Genomic DNA, 27656 nt, shown 5'->3' on the forward strand with positions numbered 1-27656 from the left:
ATCAGACATTTATACATAACCGCGGGAATCCCCTTTTATGAAGGTCGCCATATTGTGACGCCATATTTCTACCGTAGCCGAACGCGAACAAACAGCGCTACAGAACGCGTTTCATCACTACCTTGAATGGGAAACAGCGGGAAGCTGGAACCTAACCTTACACTCCGTGAGTAGTGACTTTTTCCTTGTGAGTGGTGTAAAATATGTAGTTGGATTGTTTCATGTAACTTAGTTCTTCCTCGCTGTGTTATGGTTTTTTTTTTAATGTGGGGATAAATGTGCTGATTACGTTCGCGAGACAGCTGATTAGTCCTCATGTCATTGACCGTAAAACAGTATGTTACTGCAATCACTAACCCGTCGATCTCGTAAGAGATCTAAGTCGACCGCGAAGAGCTTTGAAAATCAGAGAAAAAGCCTATTGTGTGTAGTAAATGATGTCTATGGGATGCGGAGGTGCGCGTGCGGCAAAGATGACATGATAGTATCAGCGCGCGCACCTCCGACCTTTGGACTCAAGCGGACGCGTCGAGGTCGAGTATCCACAAGTTTCCTACGCCCCATGAGGCCTTGCGTCAAAAGTAGGCGCGTCTTCTGGTTGGAAGTAAACAAAGCGCGACTTGACATGCTTGACACTCGTTCATTCAAGAGTTGACAGTCATTCAAGTTATAGCGATCCAAACTAGCTAACGATGTGGGAACACAACCTCAACGAAATTCAAAAGGGTGAAATAACAGTACCTTTACCCTCCGCAGTAGTTGGTTGGGAGTATTAACATTATTAATAATCAATACTCATGAAGGCATGATGACAGACAGTTGTGTGAGCTGACAAACAATTAAAATAAAAAAAAAATACACAATTAGTCATTGTGGTTTGGAGTTTATTCAAAATTATAAATGAATGTGCTACTTGAATACATTAACTGACACATTTAGTTGTAACATCAGTAGCAAACAGCCAATCACATGCTGATAGAGTTTATAGAATATTAAGAATTTAAACAAATGTAAACAGGAAGATTTGTCGTCTTTTGGGAGGTGATGGAAACTACAGTCGTTGGCAGGATCACTCTGATTTCATTTTCGGCTTATGTTCAAAACACGTTTAAGCCACTGAATTAGTTTAGTCTGGTTATACGTACAACCGCGAACAGCACATGTTGTCCCTGAGCTCCGTAACGACATCTCTCATAAAGATTTGCGTCTTTAAATAGTAAAATAATTCTCAGAAAAACAGCCAGCAAACTGGCTTTGCGCTTTACCTCAGCCACAGTAACAGCTCACATTAGCTAGCTAAACTATTACCCTGTTAGAAAAATTATATAGCTGCATAGTTATCATGTGGTTCTTCTCCCTCGCTGTATCATGGGTTTGCTTTGTGGGGAGAAAAAGTGCTACTGGTTACGCTTGTGAGACGATCAGCTGACTATCATTACATTAAATTATATAATAAAACCCTTGATCCTCACCCGACTATGGCTTTGTAAACTGTATCCGTGATGTGGTTTATAATGGACTGTGGTATAGAAACAGTGACAATGTTACACACTCTTGGCTTACTATGGCTATTCTCAGCTGTCTCAGTCAGCCGACGAGATGTTTGTTTGTCTCGTTTTAGCAACCGTAGCTTCTTCGAAAGGGAGGGGTGAGCAGTGGGCTGAGCCCTTAGTGCAAACCTGGTGCAAACTCGCAACCGAACCACTAGATGTCGCTAAAAATACCACACAGCACCTTTAATTATTGTTTTTGAAATAAGGATGAAAAGCTCTATATACATTTAAAATATTTTACCTTTAAATGTAATAATGTGTAACACTAAAAATCATAATTTAGTTAACATGTTTCTTTAGTATGTTAGTAGTAGGTAGGCTACATTAAAGCATGACAAACACAAATATTAAAGCACTTTTGAAAAGTAAATGAGTATATAAGTCTAGTCATGAAAGTGTAGTAAAGTAAACTTTTATGTTTTTCAATAAATGTAACTACAGGGTTTTTTATATACTTTTTAGATTTAAAGTAATCTAGAAGTGCACATTCAGTACAATTAACTGCACTTCTTTTTCACAATGGATATGTTTCAAGAATGATATAGTCTAAGAAAATAAAAGGTTAATAGTATTTTTTTTTTTTTTTTTTGAATTTGCAGAGTTTGATTGAACAGAACTAATAGAATACTTTATTCCAAGGTTAAAATAATGGACTTTTTCCTCTTTTCAGTGTTTGTTTTTCTGCACTCTTCTTTATAAAGCCACCAAAACAGACAAGTGAAAATTTATGCACAGCTGCACTACTCCCTGAACTTAAGCGAGCTCCTTGTTTCCTGTCAGCCATTATTGGACAAATTGATTAATTCAGGTGTGCCTGACCTCAGTAGTCATGGCAACAATAATCAGACACACCTGAATCAATCAAGTTTGCCCAATAATGGCAGACAAGAAACAAGGAGCTGGCTGACGTTTAGGAAGTAGTGCAGCTGTGCATAAAGCCAATACTGAGATTGCATCAGTTTTTATAGTCATATATTATAGAACTAGTAGTAGAAATTAGCAGCCATGTTCATCCCCCTCTTCAGACCACCAGTGACAGGTTCAGGTTCAGGTTCAGGTTGAGCAGGAGCTCTATTTTCAGATACCGGTTGCATGGCATTCATCCTATAATATTTTCTATGGTGTCTATTCTTCTGATGTTTACTGGGCTTAGATATTTTCTGCTCATCACAGTTAGGATGAAACCATTTGTAGTATATAATTTCCACAAGAATTCCAGCAACGTGCAAACCTAGTAGTGGCGGGATCACTACGTAAGGATTTGAGGAGCTCCAACAGCCTGTAAACTCAAACACCTTCCAGCACCAGAAGCCCAGCAGTATCATCGTGTCCAACCCCATGACAGCATTATAGAGAACAGTCTTTCTTTTCATGCTTCCTGTTGATACGTTAAACCAGCTGAAGTACCAGATGAGTCCAATAGTAGCTCTGAAGAGCCATTCCCAACCAGGCCTTTCCATGTGATCTGTTTTTTGGCTCCAGACCCCTAAAACCAGCAGCATCCACAAAGACAGGAAGTGGGCTATGATGTAGCATGGCAATACACTGCAAAAGAGCGCCAGAGCGGCTACACGGGGAATGATCAGCAACAAGTTCCACAGAAAGTAGACGCCAGTGGAGATCCAGCTTATCTTGTGTTTTTCTTGAAGATATGAACGCATGCTGCGGTGGTACAAGGCTACGGTAAAGGCTATTGAAACAGCTGATGAGAAGGAATTTAAACCTGAAACAAAAAAACATTGCAAATTATTATTAAACAATATCACACAAGCAATAGTCCTTCTAGAAAATATGAGTGAGCTGCATACAATCAGACTATTAGAAACACACATTGGCACTGCTATGTTTGGAATTAACCCCTCTTCTGTAAGTTTGTTCCTGAAATAGAAGGCAAGCTTGACTTTACGTTTCTTGACAAAGCAGTAATATGTTTATTGAGGGTGAGCTTATCATCTATCCTTATCCCCAAGAACTTGTATGAAGACACTGTCAATTGATTTGAAGGACAAGAGGCCAAAGTGATCAAGTAGCTGTGCTTGAGCTTTTGAGAAGACCATAAACTGTTTTCTGTGCATTTATAACCGGTTTTAGACTCAGTACACTCTCAGAAAAACGTACAAAAGCTGTCACTGGGGCTGTACCTTTTCAAAAGTTATACTTTTGTACCTTAAGGGTGCATATTGGTACCTTAATAGTACATATTAGCACATATTAGCACCTTTTGCAAGCTTGAAATGCAGTTTGAAGTTCCTGCACTGCTATGGTGGAAGCCTTGTTGTAGACCACTGTATCATCAGCGTATTTGGCTTGAACATCTCTGTCCAAATCATTAAAAAAATTGAAAACAGAATGGGTCCTAAGATTGATCCTTGAGGGACACCTTTAGTTATCTCAAGAAAATCAGATTTATAACCTTCAGCATAAACACATACAGTACAGTAGTACGATCTAAAAAAATAATTTTGGAACCATGCAACAGCCTTCTCACTTAAAACAACTGAATGTAGTTTGGTCAATAACAATCCATGATCAACTGAATCAGAAGTCTTAGAATAAATAAATATGCCAGTATTCTATAAAAAATATGATCTGTCAAATTTGATTTCATGGTGGCTTTATAGGTGAGAACTATAAGAACTCTAATCTGAAAGAAACAAAGATTTAAAGTGTTCTGGATTTGAGACAGACCTGTAATAAGCTCCGGCTCTCCGCTCTGTAACATTTTACACATCGTAAGTATGAGTTTTGGGGCACTTTTAGAAAATGCCTCAAAGAAACGAAGCATCTGAAGGTCCTGGTTCATCAATACAGCCACACCCTCTGTGAATCTATTCGGTTTTTTAAAACAAAGTATAGAGGAAACCTCTACCACCCCAGCATACCTGTGAACACAAGGTACATGCATTTACTTAAGCAACATTTAATACACCAAAACTTTACAATAGCCAACAGAAGCCACAATTTGGATATGAAGTACTTGTTTTATTTAAATGTGTTTAACCAAATCAATTGATCTAAAATTTAAATAAGGATTAAGAAATAGCTCTGATTGATTTTGATTTAATGGTCACCCAAAAATGACTTTCTGTCATCATTTACTCACCCTCATGCTGTTCTTCGAAACACAAATGAGGATTTTTCTAATGACACGAGAACAAACCTCGCTGATTATTTCGGAAACTGAAACGTGAAATCTGTTTGCCATATTTGATGTGCTCTTGAACAGTGTTTATATGGGAATAAAGGCCTCAACTATAAAGGGTGAGTAAATTATGAGAGTTCTGGGTTAACTATCCCTTTAGGTGTTCATACATTTATAGATAAAGTGTGCTTTAGTTGTACTGAATGTTCACTTGTAATTACAAGCAATTCAAATATTAAACACATAAAAAAGGTATATAATATATGAAATAAAAGGCCACGCTTAAGTAAAGCTAATACATTTTCATGACTTTTTGTAATAGTGTCTTGAAATAAGAGTGCACATTGTAATAATGTCATATTAAAAGTTTTACTTTAAAGTAATTATGTTTTAATAATGTTGTGTTGTGCTTTAAATAAGCACACTTTTTGATATTGACTAACATGTAAAGAACACAAAGTAGCCTACTTGTTATAATTGTAACTGAAGTGTGTTATTTAGTATTTCATTAAAGTTGTGATAAAGTTAAAATATTTTTAATATTGCTAAATTGAAACAATATCATTACAAAAGTGTAATACAAATATGTTAAAATATGTGACATTCAGGTCAATAGAAATTGCATTAAAGTTTTACTGTAGTTTACCATAAATGCTTGTCAGTACATTTTACAGTACACTTAAACCATATTTAATAAAAAAATAAAAGAATTATGAAATTACATACAATGCTGTATTTAAGTCCTATTTAAGTGGGTAAAAAAACAATTTACATTTAAAAATTAAACTATTATGCATTTTCATGTAATTGCAATAAACACAGTGAAACAAGTTAAAACATTACATTCAGTTTACACTTTATATTCTTTTAGAGTACATCATGTCTATAAAAAGTACTCTTTTTAAAAGTTTTCCACAAGACTATTCAAGGAAAATTGAAAACAAATCTGTCACAGACCTGAGGTAGACTCCAAGCTGAAAGAAGTGGAGTGGTTTGATCAGTTTATTCCTGTTAGCAAATTCTTCAACCTTAGTCTCAAGCTTAAGCTTAGTCTCAAGCTTAGTCTCCTCCACCTTAGTCTCAAGCTGAAGCTTAGTCTCCTCCACCTTAGTCTCAAGCTTAGTCTCCAGGAAATCTGAGTACCAGAGCCAGCTGAACACCTGTAACAATACTGAAGATCCCAGCAGCAGAACGATCATCACCGTCATATACACATAGGCTCCATCCTGATAAAAATTCACAACAGTCCGAATGTCCAGTGCTATATCCGCCAGGAAAAAAAACAATCCCAACAATGTAAACAGGTATTCCAATAAAGAGTACTTGAAAGGGAAGCTTTCCTCCATGACTGATCCAGTGTGAGAAAGAAACCTTTACAGCAGGACAAAGTAAATACAACCTCCTTTTATGTAGATCTATAAACTGCTAAAAATAACTGAAAGAGAAAGTAAAATTTACACCCAGACATAAACTCCTCCCGTGTCATGTTTTTGAATGATTAGTCATGTGTGAGATGTGAACGTGACCTGACTCGCACAAAATTGGTGATGCCAAAGTTGCTACAATCCTCCAAATTAAAGCGGTGGTTGTTTGAGTATAAAAAACATCTGCAAAGTTACCGTGCTCAAAGTTCAAAGCAAAGGGTGATATTTTCTTTTAAAGAAATTGCTTTTTTAAGACAACAAATGGTTTGAGTACACAAGCGAGTTTAACTCATCACTAACCCTAAAATTTACAAAAACCCTGCCCCGGGACACGATTTATCAAGACAGAATATGCTAATCAATGTCTAGAAGATAACTGGATTTGATCACGGGATAACTTTTAATAAGTGTTTCCTCAACATTTGCAACATCAGCTCCCACTGTTAAAAAGTGAACGTGCAGTTGTTGCGTCAAGGAGGTATTGTATACCTGATTCTACAAATGATATGTTCAATGTTGTAACATTTCAATCAGTTGTATGTAACATAAATCAAGGGCATGCTGTTTTACCTTAACTGAGTTACGTTGACTCAACATACAATTTTTTAAAGCTCAGGATGGACATTTGGCACATGCGCACCAGTTCCTTACTGATCATCAAATTTTGCTTCAATGGCAAATTGTGATTTTGGGGTTTTTTATACTCATAAGTAAAAAGTATGAAGTATTCAATGGAGACCTTGACATTGAATCATAACCCATAATGCATTAGCTTGCATTCCGCATTCATGACGAGAAAACGTTTGAATGTGCAAACCAATATTTAAGGTTACATGCTTTTCTAATGAAACCACAGACATATAAAAACATGAACTTACAGTAGGGGACATTCCCCATTGAATACTACTACGAGAACTTCTACAGTCAGACATTTGTTCTGACAAAAATTAGTAATTTAATGTATTGAAAAATATATTGGAGTGTACACCATAATAATTAACAGTTCTGTTCTGATCAGTTCATAGTGAAAAATAAGGTAAGGATAAGGTATATTTTCACAAGATATAGAAACATCTAAAATGTTATGTTTTCACTTTGTGTGCCTTAAAAGTTGCAAATGACGTTGCGGTCAATGTAGGGACAGAAAGCTCTCAGATCTCATCAAAAATATCTTTATTTGTGTTCCGAAGATGAACGAAAGTCTTACGGGTTTTGAATGACATGAGGGTGAGTGATTAATGACATAATTTTATTTTTTTTGGCCGAAGTCAAATCCTGACAAGTGTCTTCTTTGGATTAAACAAGTGTCGTCTTTGGATTAAACTGTATTAAACTGTATGGACGTCCTCAGTCAGCTAAACCCCTCAAAGATCAACAAGCACATCTTTTTTGCTTCAAAACTTACTGTGAACTGACGGCATATCCGCATTTAACCCTTTAAATTCGCATTTAACCATTTTATTTTATTTTAGTCCACTTTTGAAAAATACAATTTTGATTTACACAACGCTGACTGCTGATAGGGGCTAAGCATGGCAACTTTATTTGGATTTCGAGTTCTTTTTTCCAAACAAATCTTGTGTCATAGTTAAGTATTTATAGCCCAAAGCAGTTTAAAATCAGGAAAGATGGTTAATTCCTTGCTTACGTTTAGAAATGATGAAATGCTGGTGTTAATGGTTAATAATTTGTTTCCGAATCATTGTTTTTGTCATTCTCTCGTCAGAAAAAAGCCGACTGGCACTTGGACCGTGCGACTCATGAATATTAATGAGCGTGTCGTGACGTGGCGCAACACGGAAGTTCTGTTTTCAACATTAGCCAGATGTAGCAGAGAGGATCACAGCGGCATTAAAATGATTTACAGCCCTCCATTCATCTTTACACAGATCACAAGACAGAAGATACACACCATCTAATGTGGACTCACCGTTTCCAGCGATTTAGCAAGTATTTCTTTCCTGGAAAAAGGGAAGCACTTGAATGAATTAGTTCTAATGAGTCAGAGGATGTTGACAGGGACAATGAAAGTACATTTAGCTACTGTAAAATTGCATTTTAATATGTGAACAACATGGGCAAAGTAGTAATTATTTCTGTTTCATTAAATTAGTGAGCTTGTAGTTGCATTCAGTTGATTTAACTATAAAGGACAGATAGATAGGTCCCTCAAAAATGGATGAAGTGCTTATGGATCAGATCATGTATGTTGTTCATCAAACGGTGTCTTGGATCGCATCTGCTGCCATCATATTTGGAGGAGTTGTGCCATACATCCCTCAGTACAGGGATATCCGCAGGACTCAGAATGCTGAAGGATTCTCCACATATGTTTGCCTTGTGCTGCTGGTTGCCAACATATTAAGAATACTATTTAGGTGAGTTTTGCATGACAGCTATATGAGAAAACAGTGTAAAATAGCCTACATGACATATAATCCAGGATTCAGGATGACAATGGCACGTCCAGATCTTAAATTAATTGAATGTCTGTGGGTTGTGCTGGAGTTGACTTTATTGAGTGCCTGACTCTTGCACAAAAAAAAATTCACTTTTTGATGGAAATAAATAACATCACAACATTTATTTCCATCAAGAGGCGCATCATTTTTTGATCAAGACCTTGTATTGACAACACAGCTTCACAGTCCATCAGTTATGGTTTGAAGAACTGTTGCCAAACATATAACATGCTAAAAACATGAGGATCATAGATAGATGGACTATTTTAGTCCACATGGACTATTTTAACTGTCTTTAATACCTTTTTGAAAGGGCCTTGAAAGTGGTGATTGCATTACAGTCTATGGGGGGTCAGAAATCTCTTGGATTTCATTTTAAATATCTTAATTTGATTTCGAATGAGGGATTTACGGGTTTAGAATGACATAATTAATGACAGGATTCAATTTTTTGGGTGAACTAACCCTTTAAATATTGAGAGGTACTTAAATGTATTATTGGTGCACAAATATTTTGTCTGGTTTGTGCACTAATAATAATAATAATAATAATAAAGAAGTATATAAAATCTGCCCTAACAAAATCTCCACAATGATTTTTAAAAGTCCTCATCCATTTATCAGTAACAACTTGAAGCAAGGTAAAAGCTCTGACCAATATATGTACGTGTGTTGTGATTTGTTTATTTTTTTCCAGGTTTGGACGTTACTTTGAGACTCCGCTGCTTTGGCAGAGTATAATCATGATCATCACAATGTTAATCATGCTGAACCTGTGCACCAACGTCCGCATGGTCACTGAACTCAACACCAAACGCCGCTCGTTCACAGGTGGGAATCTTTATGACTCTTTACAGCCTCCGAATGAGTGTTATTTTCAGCATTATGTCGAAGATAACGTTTGTGTAACACTTTTTTTTTTTTTTAATTCCCAAATTAATGAATCTATGGTTTCTTTCTTTAAATGTTTTTTTTTTCTAGTCAGTTGAGTTTGGTACTTGAGTTTGCAGGCTATTGAATTACAGTAGATACAGTCACATGGTCAGGGTCTGTCTGTTTGAACAGTTTCACGAGATTATCATACAAGGAGGGCCTTTGAAGTGGATGAACTTTGACCTGCTCACTGCTTAGTGAACATCAGTCTCGGGTTTATTTATACTTGAGTTGTGTTCTTGTTCTCAAATGAGCCAAAACACTGAACTTTATGTTTGCGAATGTACTGTATACTGCATACAAATTTTTTAAGATTAGTATGTGATGCACTATAAATTAACCCTTGATTTCACTGGCAATGCTTAAACCTAGTCCCAGACTGAAATGCATGTTTGAGCTGGTTTATCTGAGCAGGTTGCACTGACAATCTTAAGACAGTGCCATTGTTTTATCTCAAGATGAACACCAATAATGATTTTTTTTTTTCAAAGGCACGTTTATAAAAGCTATTTAAATGCCCTAATATTGAACTAAGGCTTAATCCTGGTTTAATCTAAGCCCTCTCTGTGGAACCGGAACTGGTGGCATGATGATTCTTTTACTTCATAAATGTTTCATTGAGTGATTCTGGGCATACAGAAAATGCATTTTACATACTGCTGAAGTTATTGGTGGAGTATGATAGTATTCAATCATAACCAATAACTATGAGAGAACAACACACGGTGCATAAATGTACAGACATATTCTGGCTTTAGAAACGCTCCTTGGACAAATTTGATGAAGCCTTAAACCAATAGTCTCTCACTTGAGACATCCTGTTTAAACAGTTTTCTTATCTTTTGGTATGACGTAGTACTGCTTGCGTACTCTGTCTGTTGTCTTAAGACTGACACAACATCTCAGAGTTAGCTTACACCGCTGACGTTGTCACTTCTGCATAATTATTTGAATCATAATATTATATTTCATTATTTATGTCAAGAACATGCGCTACGCTACCAGTGTTTCTGAAAGATGTTTCTTACATGCGATTTATTTGATGTACATTAATATTGTGAAAAATTACAATCTAAAATAACTTGTTTCAATGTTAATTTATTTATTGTTACTGTACTGTGATGGCAAAGCTGAATTTTCAGGAGTCATCAGTGTCACGTGATCCTTCAGAAATCATTCGAAATTGGCAGCTCAAGAAACATCAATGATACCCCAAACTTTTGAGTGGAAGTGAAAGTAGCAGCAAAACTGTTTTCAACTATCATAATAATACAAAATGGTTCTTGAGCAGCAAATCAGAATATTAGAATGATTTCTGAAGGATCATGTGACACTGAAGACTGGAGAAACGATGCTGAAATTTCAGCTTTACCATCACAGGAATAAATTACCTGCATGCATGATATGCTAAAAAAGAAAATTAGTATTTAAATTGTAATAATATTTTTCACAATATTACAGTTTTCACTATATTTTTGTTTAAATAAATGCACCCTTCATGAGCATAATATTTGTTTTAAGGCTTTTATCTAATGATTCCAAAATTTATGACCCAAATAGTGTAGTGTACCAGTCAGTTTCAACCCAAAGTGACATAATATTTTGCTAAAATTAAAAGGGTTTTGTTTTTTTACCATTACTGTAATGTGATTTATTATCATTATTTAAATCATGTTTATTTAATTAGCTAGTCCTATGCGGTCAAACCCATAATGAGAACGTGTTGGGAAAATATATGCTTCACCCAAACATTTTTCACCCTAATGTTGTCCCAAACCCGTATGTTGAACACAAAATAAGATATTTTAAAGAATGTTTTTTAACTAAATAGTTGACGGCACCCATTGACTTCCCTCTTATGGAAATCAATGGGATCCATCAGTTTCTTTTAAATATCTTCCTTTGTGTTCAACTGAAGAAAGAAACTCATACGGGTTTGGAAACACCATGAGGGTGAGTAAATGATGACAACATTTTCATTTTCGGCTGAACTATCCCTTTAATGCACAATGCCAAGTATAATAGTGATTCTAAAAATATGCTTTGTTTACTTAATGCAAAATTTAGCATCTTAACGTTTGATTTTAGGGTGGGATATGACTCGGACATGTTTTCATGAGTTCCTTCTCTTCAGGGCTTTCAGTGTCTCCATGAAAATGGAGCGATGCAATCTCTTTTTCCCCCCTGCTCTCCCATGTTCTTATTTTTTGTTTATTTGTCTTATTTGTCTGAAGCAACAGACAGTAAGGACGAAGATATCAAAGTTCCTAAGAGGCTGTTTCTGGGTATGTACTGATGTGTTTCCCCACAAAACACCAGTTTTTATTATATATAGATTTTTGTTCCCATCATCCACCACAGTCATTTCCTCCCAGAATACTCATCTAATCCTGTCATTAATTCACAACTGTCTATTAACCCTAATGTTTCACTCGCATGTACCTGAAACACACATGTGAGTCATAACAATGAATTACAAACGCATGTTTAGTGATAGAGGCAGTTTTGCATGTTTTTGTTGTTTTGGATGCTAAAATTTTAGTATGGCATGCAGATTGACGATCATGAACTGCTTTTCAATTGATATTAGCTTTTGTATGGCTTGCATGAACTATCCTGTCTAGAAGACCTTATAATAATTTAGTTTTACATGATTCTAACAGCTTGTTTATCCTGTTGCAAAATCAGTTATTCAATCATATTTTATACTGCTGTATTCTAATTGGTGGAATTTTGACTTAACCCTTTAAAGGAGTTGTTCACTTAAAAAAAAAAATTGCTGCCCCCATGTCATCCAAGATGTCCATGTCATTCTTTCTTCAGTCGAAAAGAAATTAAGGTTTTTGATGAAAACATTCCAGGATTTTTCTCCATATAATGGACTTCAATGGGAACCAAACGGTTCAAGGTCCAAAAGACAGTTTCAGTGCAAACTGCAAACTGTTCAAAGGGCTTTAAATGATTCCAGACAATGAATAAGGGTCTCTAAAACTTTTTATAGGCTCAAATGGTCGCCTTGCTCTATTCTGTGATGCGTGTTCGTGACTCTCCTGTTCGAACTCGTTTATCAAAATGAACGAATCATTTTTCATGTCATTTGGTTCATTCAACGAACAAAATGAACGAGTTGACTCAGGAAAAGATTTGTTCATTTTGATGAATGAGTTCAAATAGGAAAGTCACTTATGCACATCACAGAACAGAGCAAGGCGACCATTTGAGCTTATAAAACTTAAACTTCGTTATTTATTTATTAATTGAGAGATCATTTCACTTAATAAGACCCTTATTCATCATCTGGAATCGTTTAACCACTTAACTGTCACCGTCCCACAGGTGGGACGTTTGCCACTATATTTTTAAAACAATAATATCTTAGTAAATACCTTAAATAATATTGACAAACTATATATCATTTGAAAGCTTACAATCTCTAGTTTCCATATTTGGTGACTGATTTTCAAAATATATTACAGAGGAGCCATAATTTATCAATATAAAACAAGAATTTTTCATACTCATAAGGCGTGTTCAGACCTTTATTTTAAAATAGCAGTAAACATGAAAAATCATGAAAAAATTGTAGATACCTCAGTTTGTTTTCATGCCAAAAGTTCAAAAGATAGAATCCATTCAATTATTTTGGAAAAAAAAGGTCTGAAAAGTTTGAAATATCAAGAAAAAAATAATAAATTCACCATTTGTGACGTGGCAGCTAGCTATGACTTACATGCATGTTCTTTGTATGTGTTTCTTAGAGGTTCAATTCATATCAAAATCTGCCAAACTTCCCATGCTACTTCTGAATAGGATCTCTACTTCAGAAATTGTATGAAAATTGTGAAAATAATGGTTCATATCACTCAAAACACAAATGGAAATGCAGGCGCCCTTATATGGGCAGTAATGGAGTCTGATTGTGCCCTAGTGAAAAAGTTTGGTACTGCGCTCAAACAAAATCTTACTGAAAGCTCATTTTTTGAGATATCAACCTAAAATTTGAAACACAACTTGTTCAGATTTTTGGCTTTGATCTTTCTGCCATTTTAGAGTAGCCCAGGTTTTGAAAATATATATTTTATGTAAAATATGAATAATTAATATTTTTACATTGTACATTTCCATAAACTCAAACTTCTATAACTTTTTTTCTGTTTCACTTTCTTAATTTATTTCACTTCTACAAAAATCTGCCAAATGTCTTCTTTAAAACAAGACCAATCATATGTCTATATTCCAAAGCATTCCTTAATTACAACCATTTAAGTTCGAAATGTGCATTTTCATGTCTATTCAAAAAAGGGGGGGTGACAGTTAACAGGTTAAAGCCCTTTGAAGCTGCACTGAAACTCTCATTTGGACCTTGAACCGTTTGGTTCCCATTGAAGTCCATTATATGGAGAAAAATCCTGGAATGTTTTCATCAAAAACCTTAATTTCTTTTCGACTGAAGAAAGAAAGACATGGACATCTCAGATGACATGGGGCGAGAAAATTATCAGCAAAAGTTTTTTAAAAGTGAACTACTCCTTTAAGTCTCAGAAGATTGTCCCATGGCTTTGGGTGCTGAGCTGATAACAACTGCAATGTCACATGACGGTTAACCAACAGGCATGTTTTCACTGAAAGCATACTCAAAGCACACTTGGTTTCCGTTTTTCCACATGAACAGCAGGTGGCGCTAGTGGTTTACACCTGAGATCTGCTGATTGATGAACTCTTTTGCTTAAACTTCCATATCTGCTGACTTCCTGCACATATGCGCTTAGATTATTTTCTACTTTAAGTATGGCCTCCATATGTCCATCATTTTTAAAAGGTTGCAGAATAATGAATCTTGTTATTGACTGTAACAGGTGGCAGATGTCAGGTGTTATTATTAAAGATGCACTTGTTTCAAGTTCAGTTCCTGTGATGGTCAGCCAGCTGTTATTGTTGTCTCCTCTCTCTGAGCATCTGTGAGGGTCGACAGTCCAGTTTTATGTCCAGTCATTTAACCTCAAATTCCCATACTTGAATAGAGTATGACCATCTCTCTAAGATTCGCAAGTGAAAATGAGCAGCAACAAATTTGGCTATTTTTGCTGTTTTCCGTTCAAACTTGTTGGCCTGAACTGTTATTACACTTTTACAAGAAAGGGTTATTTCTTAAGTAGATTTGTTTTCTCTCTCATGGCTCGCTCCATTGATCAGAAACGCCCAGCGGCCCCTCACACACCTCATTAGAAGTGTGTTCAACAGAGAGGCTGAGAGGTGTTTGCTAATTGCTGCTTTGCTCACAGGCTCATTGATTAAATGGATCTGAATAATGGAGGTGTGCTCTAATCCATCCAAAGGTCAAAGGTTAAGCTGGAATGAGCAGTTTCCTTGTTGAGGGCAGTACAAATAGTGCTCTTGAATGACATCTGAGCACTCAATGTGTTCAGATCTCCATTGATCCGTCCGTATTTGTCATGTGGTTGAAGCCTGAAGCAGGTGGTTGTTGTTAACTGCTGATGGCTGTATTGCCTGTAATTCAGTCCAGGCTCTGGCAGAGATTTCCTAATGTTTTTCATGTAGGGCAGACGGCTGGGGTCCTTGTGCTTGTGCAGTAATGGAGGTAAATGAGCGGCCCTCCCACACACAATCTCGGCTCCGCTACATTATCCCTACAGGACACCGCAGCCGCCTCAATTAGCGTCCAATCACTCCTATCGGAGAATGGGGTCTTTCAAATAAATATGAATCTCTTAAACTTCCCAAAACTGCTCAGTCTGTGCTACTGTAAACAGTAAATTGACCCAAGTTTGCTGACTGTACAATTTTGGTGAGAATTTTTTTTAATACACTAATCCACCGTAGTCTCCTCTGAAGGGACTTATTATAACAAAGTTTAGACTAAAGTTGTGCTAAATTATGGAAACGTTAAAGGGTTAGTTCTAAAGCCAGACCGATATTATCGGCCGATATTAGGCATTTTCCAAACTATCGGTATCTGCAGTTGTAATGGCCGATAAATGAATATTTCAAAAATAAAATAAAAACGGACGAAACACGCTTGAACCATGTCATGAGTGTTGGAGTTGTATAGTTTGTCCACCAGAGGGCACTCTACACCATTCCTGTTGGCAACACTCGTTGAGTTGGTCACGATACATACATTGCTTGAATAACAATTAAAATAACATAACTCAAATAAGCATGATAAAATGTGTGACTATCATGTCCAGTTTTGCTGCTGTTAAATAAGCCGAGAGTGAAGCGGAATTAGCTAGTAATAGTAACGTTACGTTGTTACAGTGTAGTCGACTGACTGTCCTTTTAACTTTTGACAATGTGACTGAAGTATTTCTTTAATAGCACGTGACAGTTATAGAAATGAGACGTATCATCTCTCCTTGGCCTGTTATATTGAAAATATTGCTAAATTGCTAAATTATGGCTCATCATAGACTAGCTAACCACAAAGTTAGCTAATGCCACTATCATCAGTCTGTTCTGTTGTGACAATTAAAGAAACAAAAATGCATTATATTATTTTAGTTAAAACTCATAAATAACTACAAATAACTAATGTTAGGGAAATCTGTTAATGTTTTGTTACACGTTTCTGAAATTAAAAAAATAAAAAATATCGGCCGATATATCGGATTTTAAAACCAAAAAATATTTGTATCGGTCGGGCTCTAGTTAGTTCACCAAAAAATGAAAATTCTGAAAAATGAAAAATGTTGTTCCAACCCCGTTCATCTTCGGAACACAAATTAAGATATTTAAGATATTAAGATCACTCCTGTATACTAGTCCATAGGCTTCTTGAGGGATTGAAACTTGCCAGCCTCGAAAAGTTATTAAAGACATCGTTAAAATACTAATAAGTGACTTCAGTGGCTCAATCTTAACTTTATCAAATGACGAACACTTTTTGTGTGCAAAAAACAAACAAAAATAGTGACTTTATTTCAACTATTCATTGTTAAAAAATGCTTGAGATCGGTCCAGGAGGTCCCTAATTTTGTATTATAAATGCTGACAAATAACCAAAACATTCACAATACAAACAGTATCAAACTGTAAATGCTGTTACAGCAAGACAAATTGCTTGTTTCCTGTTCTGGTGAGTGAATTCAGTCCGGCGTATACAAGCCCGATAACATCTTAATCCAGCGTTTGATGGTGACTGCCGTTAGCTACAGTCAGTCGACATGAGCAGCAGTTTATAATAGATAGAGGAGCGATTGAACAGATTCTGTGGATTTGGATGAAGACCAGCAAACCCTTCAGATCCAGAACTGTCATTCATTTCAGCATCCAAAGGCCTCTTTGACACATCGTTTCTATACACTTATTAAAAGCTTGGGACTGACAGATGTCTCTTGGCATGTGGGCTGAAGCTGTGCGGAAAGAAGCAATGGACAAATAGTAGTGCCACTCTGTTGTACGTCAATCATTCTCGGCCCCTGGCCTGAAAGCCATTCTTTTATTCATTTATAAATGGACAGAGTGAAACTTCATATAGGAGGCACTAGGCAGCATGAAAAGGACAGACCCTGAGGAAATTAAGGTTTTAGAGGAAAAGAGGTTATTTGGTCTATTTGGAAACCCATGTAGAAAGATTTTTAGTGTGTAATGCTTATGAATGTAATGCTACATCATCATTCAAAAGTTGAAGGTTAGAAAGATTTTTTTTTATTGTTTTTTGAGTGAAGTTTCTACTCAAAGGTGTATTTTTTTATTAAAATAGAGGAAATACAGTAATATTGTGAAATATTATTACAATTTCAGTGTCACATGCTCTTTCAGAAATCATTGAATTGTTGATTTGCTGCTAGAGCCCGACCGATAAAGTATTTTGAAGGCCGATACCGATATGAATATTTGTTGGTTTTAAAATCCGATATATCGGCCGATATTTATTTTTATTTTATTTCAGAAACGCGCAACAAAACATTAACAGATTTCCCTAACATTAGTTATTTGTGAGTTTTAACTAAAATAATATGATAATGCATTTTAAAAAATAACTTGTTTCTTTTATTGTCACAACAGAACAGATGAACATTAAAATATATTAAAGTTCTGATAAATAAAATAATAATTAGTCCCTTCATTGCCTTATAAGCAACCTGGAACCTGGATCAGCAGATTGCAGGATGTGTGGCGCGTTATACACGAGTGTTGCCAACAGGAACGGTGTAGAGCGCCCTCTAGTGGACTAACTATTCAACTCCAACACTCATGACATGGTTCAAGCGCAGGGTCGGCGCTATGGTGGGGCATTCGAGGGCCGTGCCCCCCCTAGCGCTCATTGATGCCCCTCCTACCACAGTTTCTAAATCATAAATCAGATGTAGGCTATACAATACCAAATGTTCAGCAATCTATTTAAATAGTACATTGTGTTTAATTTGTTGTCTAAGTGGATCTAATATGTGTTGGTGCCAAGAATTTTCACATGAAGAAATAGATACATCCAATCCGACTTTTCTTTGTAAGTGCTGTAGTGGTCCAGTGGTTAAACCTTAGACTGGCGTGCAAGAGATTTTGGGTTCTAACCCACACTCGCATAATTATTTTTTTTCCCCCCAGAGAGATTTTGGGTTCTAACCCACACTCGCATAATTATTTTTTTTCCCCCCATCATTAAAACCGATTATGTTTATCAGTGGTTGTCAAGCAGGGACATGTTTGAGTGCATTTCACTTTGGATTTCACCGGTACGAATAGAGATTTCGCCGCAACAGATCAAGCGCGCGTCCGTGTGAAGATGTTTATTGTGGCAGCGCGAGCCACAAGAGAACACTTCAGCACCACAGATCGAGTCACCGAGCACTTTGATCACTTGATTTAAAAAACAACACATTTCAGCGTGCTATATCGCCTCTTATTTAACAAATGAATGCTCTGCTAGGTAACCGGATATGTTTTATTTATTTGTATTGGTACATCCGTGCCGCGAGATCGAGATGTATAAAAGTGCCGGGACAACATCGACCCTGGCAAAAAGTGGTGGGGAAATTCGCAAATAATAATTATAAATAATAATTATAATAATAAAAGGTGTTTAATTTTTGTTTGTTTGTTTTTTTGCGTCAAAATATTTCTTAAACGGCAGTGCCCCCCCGCTGATGACCCAATGCCCCTCCAGTAGATCTGCTCTGGCGCCGACTCTGTTCAAGCGTGTTTCGTCCGTTTTTATTTTATTTTTGAAATATTAATTTATCGGCCATTATAACTGGCGATACCGATATTTTGGAAAATGCCTAATATCGGCCGATAATATCGGTCTGGCTCTGCTCAAAAAACATTACTTATATCCTTATTGCTGCTTCAATTTTTTTTTTTTTTTGGAAAACACAAATGTGTCCTTTCTGAATCAAAGTATTGATTTCTTTCACAGAAAAAAAAGTTTGCCTTCAAACTTTTGAAAGGCACTGTGGTGTTTACTAAGAAAACATCAATATTGCTCATTCCTAGAGTTAGGCATTTGAACAAGTATTAAACTTCGCATGCAATTTTCACCCCATTTGTGCTGTCAAGATGAATAATAGATCAAATCACGTTACTTGTTGAGAAGAGGTGTGCTGTACCATATATTCAACAAACTTAGCAAGAAATCTGTGCTTCTAAACTTGAGTTTAAAATCCCATAAACTGAGCTATATGTTTAGAAATCAGAATATCATAGAGACTTGTAGGTGGGCAACTACAGATAATAGCATAGCAACATGCTTGAAACCGCTAAGAACTCCTTAGAAACCACATAACAGTTTCTTAACAACTCTATACCCATGTCTTGACAGATATATTGGTGCTTAGTTCCTTTAAATCTTGCCCAATATGCATTAAAAGTGTGGCAGAAATTTCACAGCATATTTCCAGCATTCTCCTATATGTTTGCTGTATAGTATCTGTGTTTTGCAGTTGTCGTTGTGCACGTAGGACTGTGGGGGTGAGATGAAATAGAGGACGAGCTTCAGCTTGGTGGGGTTGCTGTTTTAAAAACCGTGGCAGTCTATTCCCACACACTGCCCCGCTGGCAGAAGCGATATGCACACGCACAGCGGGGTAATGCAGTGGCATAACGCTCAAAAGGCACGATACACTGTGGCACGCACAACTGCCGCTTTGATCCAGCCCTCTCCACACGCATAGCCTACAGCGTTAAAGAGCCCTTTACCTGAGCCCAGTGTGCGCACACACACATTCTCTATATATATGTGTGTGTGCGATTTTCATTCTATTCAGAGAATTTAGTTATTTACAGTATTATAGCTACAACTGGCAATGACACTCAATTTTGTTTTCTCGATCTGTTGCTTTAAAAATGCATAATACAATTCATGCATCCAGTCACATAAATGCACCTCTTCTATGATGAAGAAAAAGGAACATAACACAGGAAATGATGTCATAGAAAGGACTCCTGCAGACCCTCTTGACTGCGTGTTAAGGTCAATAAGTCTTAAAATGTCAGATAATTTGACCTTTTTATGACAAGGCAAAGTTAGTTAATGTTGTCAAATGTCATGAGCTTTGGTTATAAAATGGCGCGTGGTTTAACTCCCCCAAAATTAATAGTAATACATTATATTTGTAATGGTAAAAAAAAGAGAAAAGAAATAAGTTTATGGTGTGACATGTTCGTACATCGTAAAATGTAATCGAATGACTCCACGAAAACAAGTAAATAAGTAATAAGTAAATTCATGATATTTGTACTAATACTGATATTAGTTTTGGGAAAATTATTTAAGATTATAAAATGTCATGTGGTTTGACTCCCCAAAAACTTAATGATATTTGTAAAACAAGAAATTAGTTTAAAAAAAAATCGAATATTAGTTAAAATCATAAAGGTCATGTGTAAAATGTTGTGGTTTGACTCTAAAAGTAATGATAGTTGTAAATGGTAATTCATGATATTTTAAAAAAATCTGAAAATAGTTTGGGGAAAGTAAGTTCGTTTTAAAATGTCTTGTGGTTCGACTCCTCAAAAACATGACAATATTTATAAATGCATAAAGTTTGTAAAAAAAACTAATGTTAATTTAGGAAAAATGATTTAAGATTGTAAGTTTAAGAAATGTTATGTGGGTCGACTAAAAATGTAATCATAATTATAAAATGGCAATTCAGGATAATTACGCTAAATCTCATATTAGTTTCAAAGTTAGTTCAAGTTATAAAATGTCATGTTTGGCTGTAAAAATGTAATAATTATCAAATGGTAATTCAGGATAATTGTAAAAATTCTGATGTTAGTTCACGTTGTAAAACGTCATGTTGTTCGATTGTAAAATGCCATGTGGTAGGGCTGTCAAACGATTAATCGCGATTAATCGCATCCAAAATAAAAGTTTGTCTTTACATAATGTGAAAATATGTGGGTGCACTGTGTATACTTATTTTATATATATAAATACACACACATGCTTGTATATATTTAAAAAAATATTTTCATTTATATAGATTAATATATATATATATATATATAATTTATATTATATATCATTATTTTATATATAAAAATAATATTTTTTCTTAAATATACATGCATGTGTGTGTATTTATATATATATATATATATATATATATACAAAATAGTTATACACAGTGCACCCACATATGTATTTTCACATTATGTAAACACAAACTTTTATTTTGGATGTGATTAATCGTTTGACAGCCCTACCATGTGGTTCGACGCACTAAAAATGTAAAAATATTTATAAAACAATTGTTCAGGATATTTGAAGAGTTCAGATGCAAAAGCCTCTAAGTGCCATTTGAAATTTTCTTCTACAATGATAATTTTGATCAAGCTTGTATATTTAAGTTCAGTAATTTCACTTTAATTGCAATGAAGATTACCGATTAATTGCCATTTAAGTGAAATTACTGAACTTAAATATACAAGCTTGATCAAAATTATCATTCTAGAAGAAAATTTCAAATGGCACTTAGAGGCTTTTGCATCTGAACTCTTCATTTGTAAAACCCAAAAAAACTTTTGTTAATAAGACAACACGAATTCAAAATAGATCCCATCTGTATTTACTTTCCACCACTTTGATCTAGTCACTTCTATAAAATCAAGTTTCTATTTAACTTCAACATTGTTTCGTCTTGTCGAATATCTCGGAAGTGGGATGAGTTCAGCACTGGCCATCTCAAACCTGCTGATAGGCGTCTGGCACAGTGCTGGTGTCATGTCGGTAGTATCATGGACGTCCTTTTGCATCTAAGCCCAGGTGTAGGTGTTTACTCCTGTTATCTGTGTGCCTGACACACCGAAAGCTATTTCCAGGCCCAAGTACTGTATGCCATTGCCCGCTGATGGGTGAGAGACAGTGATGTGATGTCTGTTTCCTTTATATTAGGGCATGAGACTGGAGAAGGTATGCCATGACAGACGTGATACAGACACAGAGCGCTTGGCACATTTTGAAGGAAGTCTATAAATATCCTGCCAAAGGCTTTTCTTTCAAAAGAGTTGCCGCTTCCTGTGAAAAGACAGTGTGAAATGGTCAGCGTGAGATTGTGTGATTCTTACATCAGGTTTTCCTCAAGGGTGTCAATGCTCCTTACAGAGATGAGATGTAACGCAACAATCAATAATAACGTTGATGCACAATATTGCAAATACTGCTGCAACTAAGGATGTTTTTTTAAAGGGGATACTCCACTTTTTTTGGAAATACATTTTACAACTCCCAACTTCAACTGTTGAGTTTTACCGTTTTTGAATCCATTCAGCCGATCTTTAGTTCTGGCGGTACCACTTTTAGCGTAGCTTAGCATACATCATTGAAGTGCACAAGACCATTAGCATTTCTCCCCAAAAAAAATTACCAAAGTGTTTCGCTATTTTTCCTATTTAACCGGAGATCGGCTGAATGGATTCAAAAATGGTAAAACTCAACAGTTTAACTCTGGGGGAGTTGTAAAATGAGCCTATTTCCAAAAAAAGTGGAGTATCCCTTTAAGTCATGTTATTAAATTATGTTTTGTCGAATTGTTGGCTAATTCGCATGAACAAATACGGTTTTGTACATCTGTTACGCCCAGTGATGGGGATGTTTATGGGGAAGGTTTGGGGTGGATCTTCATGCTTAATAATCGTACGTTTCTGAGGATTCAAATACAAATTCATACAAAATCGGCACCTCATTAACATACTTACATTTTCAGGTGAGATCGGCTGGCCTGATCTTATTGTGCACTTTTTATCAGTGCATGTTATTCAAGAGCAAAATATATTTGTCATCAAAAGTAATAACTTGAAAAATCCTAAAAATGAATATGCTTTATCTAATCAATAAAATTGTGGCAACAGATTACAAGCAATATTATTTATTAAATTGAACAAATTAGAATTGAGTAATAGTTAATCAAATTAATATTCTAATTTGTACAATTTAATTAATAATATTGCTTGTAATATGTTGCCACAATTTTATTGATTAGATAAAGCATATTATTTTTTTCAGTGTATGCTTTGAGGGGAAAAAAATGTTAACTGAGTATCAATTTTGGTATTATATTGATATAATATAAAGATATTTAACTATATTGAAAGCTGAAGATGTGTTATGTTGACACACTGCATTGAAACTTGATCAGTCATTCAATTAAATATTGCACAAGAGATTTTTTCATAATATTTCTGTCGAGCTAAATAATGTTCTCTCACACGCAGACACTCCCTGCACCTGTCTTCTCTGTCAGGCCGCAGACAAAAGCACATTAATTGATCTGATTTTAAAATGTCATCTCAAATGTCAGTGTCGTTAATTATCAATACTTCAATAAATCTGTTTGAAATGTCATAAACTGGCTATCGTTCTCCTCTGATGGTGTGTTAGTTAGAAGATAACGGTCTGCCAGGCCCAAATCAACGTCTTTTGTGTTGTCAAACTGAGTTTGCCAGCGCGATAACATTTCACGACTCGGATAACGGCTGGTTTAATCGCAGATCCATCTTAGACCTTGGCAGGTTAATCTCATGAAACCTGTCAAGAACATATTTGAATCTTTAAAAAAAAAATGCTGACAGAATTCTCATGAAAATTAAGCACTAAAAAAAAAAGAAATATTTATTAAGATTCATTATGGTAGTATTTGTTAAACTGCCTTTTTCTGAATTTATTATCAAATAATTTTATCAGTCATTTTAATGAGTAGCATCATTGAGAATAAAGGAAACCATACAAAAATGAGAACTGTAATTGTTAAAAAAAATCACAGTGCGAAAAAAAAAAAGAAGAAGAAAATATTACAATATAACTGCTTATTTATTTTAATTTTAGGGTGAAGTATGACCTGGACATTAGCTCTAAGTCTTTTTTAAAAAATTTTATAAGTATATTTATTGAACATTTTCCAAATTATAACAAAACACTACACGGATTACAACCATGAAAAAAAAGGCATAAATGACACCAATCACATTCAACATAGGCCACTTTAAAGTTAAAAAATAAATAAAGGTACAAACAATCTCAGACAGAATAAGTACTCACTCAAAAGGCATTTGTGTGGGGAAACCTTTCTCCAGAATAGTTGACAACTCAACCCTGAGATTATTTATATAGGGTTTCCAGATATTATAAAACTGGTCTGGCTGACCATTAGCTCCAAGTCTTTTAACATGATTAAACATTTGCAATATTTCTCTCTCCGAGTCCGGACAGACATAATTTTTCTCAAAGAAGAGAGAAAAGAGATGCTTTATAAATCCTTTTCAATATTGAATGTCTCATTATGGAGATCACGTTTGCTTTTTTGTTTACGATAATGCACAGTTTAGACTGGGAAAGCATTGACCTCACTTTCTCTTGCATTATCCATTTATCATTGTCTCCGCATCAAATATTCAAACTGTTTTCCGGTGTTGCATTTTGGGAATTAATGTCGAGTTGATTTTCCAGAATTGCTTGTGAAGTGCGGTTAAGATAATAAGTCATGACAGAGAGTGGTAAAGTTACTCATTTGAAAATCTCTGGCATCACGATGCGCTGTCTGTGCTCGACAGTCACGCTGTTCTCTGTGTGGGTTTGTGATGACACCACCGGCTCACTGAGAGTCCCACATCGGCCACGTTCATTAGTGTAATACGGCTGACCTCACACTCAATGCAAAGCACATACTCAGTTATGCCTTCTCTAAACGCTTCCAACACGTGTGTGTATCAAAACAAATAACTTAACTTAAAAAAAATCAATTAACGCAGCAATTGTAGTTTAAATTGCTCAAAGTTAATGAAATGATCTACATTAGTCAACAGAACTCAATCTATAAATTATCCTTTTTTTTACTTGCAACCATGCATTTATTTAAAGGGGTGATTGATTCACTTTTTTTAATTTTAAATAGTGTGTAACGTTGCTGTTGGTGCATGAACAGTATCTGCAAAGTTGCAGCGCTGAAAGTTAAATGTAAGCAGAGATATCATCTTTTAAAAATCAGGAAGTTTAATGCCTACAAAAACGACTCGATTAGGACTACAACGGGTTTTAGACGTCACTAACCCACACATTTGCATCAACCCTCCCTCTGTAAAATGCAAAAAAGGGCATTTCTGCGGCTTGTCGAGGGTGTTGTTCACGCAGCTGTCAGGTCTTCTGTGTTCGAACTTCCCACGGACGCTGTACTTCGTCAACAATGGATACAATTTATGTTTGATTATGTTCCCGAAAATGACGATCGTAATCTAGCTCTCTGTCCCCACGAGTTCAAAGCCGGATTCAACAAGAAACTGTTACTAAAACATGAAGCATTTCCAACTTTAAAACCAGAGGCAGCAGTTGTTGGGCCACAACCTGTAAGTAGGCTAAGACTTCATCATTTTAAATGTAATTGCATGTATAATTCCAGACGTAAAGTTTTAGTTTTATCAAATGCCAGCGCTGGCTTGATAGCCACTTAGTTATATGCACTAATGTTGTAAATATATTTTTCATATATATATATATATATATATATATATACTTTATGACGTTATTTTCGATTTGATCAAGAACATAAACAAGTGCCAACGCTGTTTGTGTATATAGTAGCCAGTTAGTTCGATGCTATATGCTATTGTTGATGCACGATGCAAACATAGTAGGCAAATGTACCATTCAGAAGCGTTTAGTAAGAGCCGTGTGTGGTGAGGTTCTGCTTGAATCTCTTCATCATCGCTTTCTTTGTCTGATTCTGACTCATACTGATACTGCAGTTGGACACCATTATTTACATTTGACAGGAACACATGCAACTTTCGCCTGTAAAGGTAATGGATGTTAAGTATCCGGACAACGTGCACTACAGTTTAGCCAATCACAACCCACCGGCCCAAACTAACCAATCTGAGCCCACTGCCTGTTTCTGAGGAAGTAGTTTCATAGACTCGGGATGTAAACCGGTCGTTCAAATAACAGAGGAGAAAGTGTCTTACAATAAAGGTGAAATTTATGAAAAAATAAGAAAATCCGTGAATACATGTTAAATTGCACCCTCTAAACACAATCATGCAAAGAAAAACAGTAAACCCCCCCTTTAAGTTGTGGTGACTGGTCCTCTTATACCCCTTTTTCCACCAAAAAAAGAACTGGTTCAGACCTGGTGCTGGTTCGGAGTTGGTTCAACTTGAACGCTTCAGTTTGTTTTTCCACTGACTAGAGCGCCCAGGGAACGACGTCGTTACGTCACTGTGTACGTCGCCATACGTCTTAGCTAGAAACGCAAATATAACATTACTTTCGGATTATCTCTAACTCGTGTACCAAGAAAGCTTTAAAAACAATTGAAATATGTAAGTCTTTTAATCTTTTCGTTTGGATATGTAATCTTTTCTGATAAGTTATGTACCCCTGTAATAACTTTTCTTCTTTGATTATAATGTCTTAAATAAAAAAAATGACAAAAATAGAAACGCTTGCGTTAACTTCAAGCATAACAATTACAAAGGCGGACTCCATCGTATTTCTGCAAATGTTTCTCTTGGCCTTGCGATCCTTTATTATGGTCAGAAAAGATGTTTAGGACACATCTAAACCCCGACGTAAGCATGACGTGGTAAAAGAACGGTTCTATTCCAGCAAAGAGTTGGTGCCGCTTTGGATCCAGTTCTCCTGACCGAGAACCGGTTCTTTGGCTGTCGAAACATAAATAACTGGTTCGCGCGCAGGCACCGGCTCCGAACCGGCTCTCAAAATTAGAGCGACCGAATTGTTATTTAATCATTGTATTTATCGTGACCAACTCAACGAGTGTTGCCAACAGGAATGGTGTAGAGTGCCCTCTGGTGGACAAACTACACAACACTCATGACATGGTTCAAGCGTGTTTCGTCCGTTCTTATTTTATTTTTGAAATACTAATTTATCGGCCAATATAACTGCCGATACCGATAGTTTGGGAAATGGCTAATATCGGCCGATAATATCGGCCGATAATATCGGCCTGCCGATATATCGGTCTGGCTGTATTTAAAATGCTTTGGTGGAAAAGGGGCTTTAGTGTAGATAACTAATCTAGTGCTTTGAATGGAGTAAACAAAGATTGTGTATATACTGAGGCAGAGATTTGGATGTAAAATGCTTTACCAAAACAGTTTTCCCAAACACTCTTGAATCTAAGCCGTGCCGCCCCCTCTTCATCATGTTTTGTGAGCACAGCTGGCATCCGAAGAGATGCGCACCGAACAATGAATTGCTGGGATCATGTTTTCCTAATCCAGCCCTTCAGTTATTCACTGAATGTGTGTGTTTTCCCCTGCTTCAGTCCAGTCGAAACCCAGCCGTGCTCTTTTGTCATTCTCTTCGCTTTAGCTTGCCCTGACATCTTCATGACACTCTTGTCGTCTCTGTGGTCCTCGTGCTTCCATTTTGGCCTCCGCTTGCACTTTGTCGCTTCGACATTTCCATTGCCGCTTAATTATAGTAACTGTTGTTGAAGCTCCCAGTGTGCTTTGATTAGACACGCTCTTCTCGTGTGGAGAGATGACTTGCTGGCTTCTGAGATCTTTGAGTTTCACAAGGCCAAAATAATAACCAAAAGTGGATTATTTGGGGTCAGAGACCAGTCAGACTCAACCCTGTGGAGTTCTCTGAATGCTGGGAATTGGATGATCATGACAAAGCTCTTCCTTTACGATGTTGAGGCGGTCTTAGAAG

General features: G+C 36.1%; 2 protein-coding genes across 3 annotated transcripts in view; one reads left to right on the forward strand and one right to left on the reverse strand.

Annotated features, from left to right (window-relative positions):
* Nucleotides 1-872: 872 nt before the first annotated feature.
* On the reverse strand, nt 873-6181 carry LOC120485032 (XK-related protein 8). Its single transcript, XM_039680524.2, has 4 exons — nt 5769-6181; nt 5653-5723; nt 4242-4435; nt 873-3276 (listed from the first exon to the last, which is right to left on the reverse strand). Exons 1-4 carry the CDS (start codon nt 6039-6041, stop codon nt 2537-2539), a joined length of 1278 nt encoding a protein of 425 aa, XP_039536458.2. The 5' UTR covers nt 6042-6181; the 3' UTR covers nt 873-2536.
* Nucleotides 6182-7894: 1713 nt separating this feature from the next.
* The window catches only part of slc66a2 (solute carrier family 66 member 2), a 36653-nt gene continuing 16891 nt past the window's right edge, over nt 7895-27656 (forward strand). The window contains exons 1-3 of one of the 2 annotated variants that reach the window (XM_039681102.2): nt 7895-8497; nt 9279-9412; nt 11749-11799. In XM_039681102.2, coding sequence (XP_039537036.1) covers nt 8295-8497; nt 9279-9412; nt 11749-11799 — 388 coding nt within the window. In that variant the 5' untranslated portion in view covers nt 7895-8294. The remainder of the gene's footprint in view (nt 8498-9278; nt 9413-11748; nt 11800-27656) is intronic. The other variant, XM_039681105.2, reaches the window with a different exon arrangement.

This window comes from Pimephales promelas, chromosome 18 (assembly GCF_988280905.1).
Source record: "Pimephales promelas chromosome 18, fPimPro1.hap1.1, whole genome shotgun sequence".
NCBI lineage: Eukaryota > Metazoa > Chordata > Actinopteri > Cypriniformes > Leuciscidae > Pimephales > Pimephales promelas.

What these genes read in the sequence shown, in the direction of transcription:
- LOC120485032 (XM_039680524.2), bottom strand. Translation starts at nt 6,041, where the DNA reads ATGGAGGAAAGCTTCCCTTTCAAGTACTCTTTATTGGAATACCTGTTT. An exon ending in AGCTTCAGCTTGAGACTAAG is followed by an intron (nt 5,724 to 5,768) that starts GTGGAGGAGACT and finishes CTTGAGACTAAG; the next exon opens with GTTGAAGAATTTGCTAACAG. An exon ending in CAGCTTGGAGTCTACCTCAG is followed by an intron (nt 4,436 to 5,652) that starts GTCTGTGACAGA and finishes TTGTGTTCACAG; the next exon opens with GTATGCTGGGGTGGTAGAGG.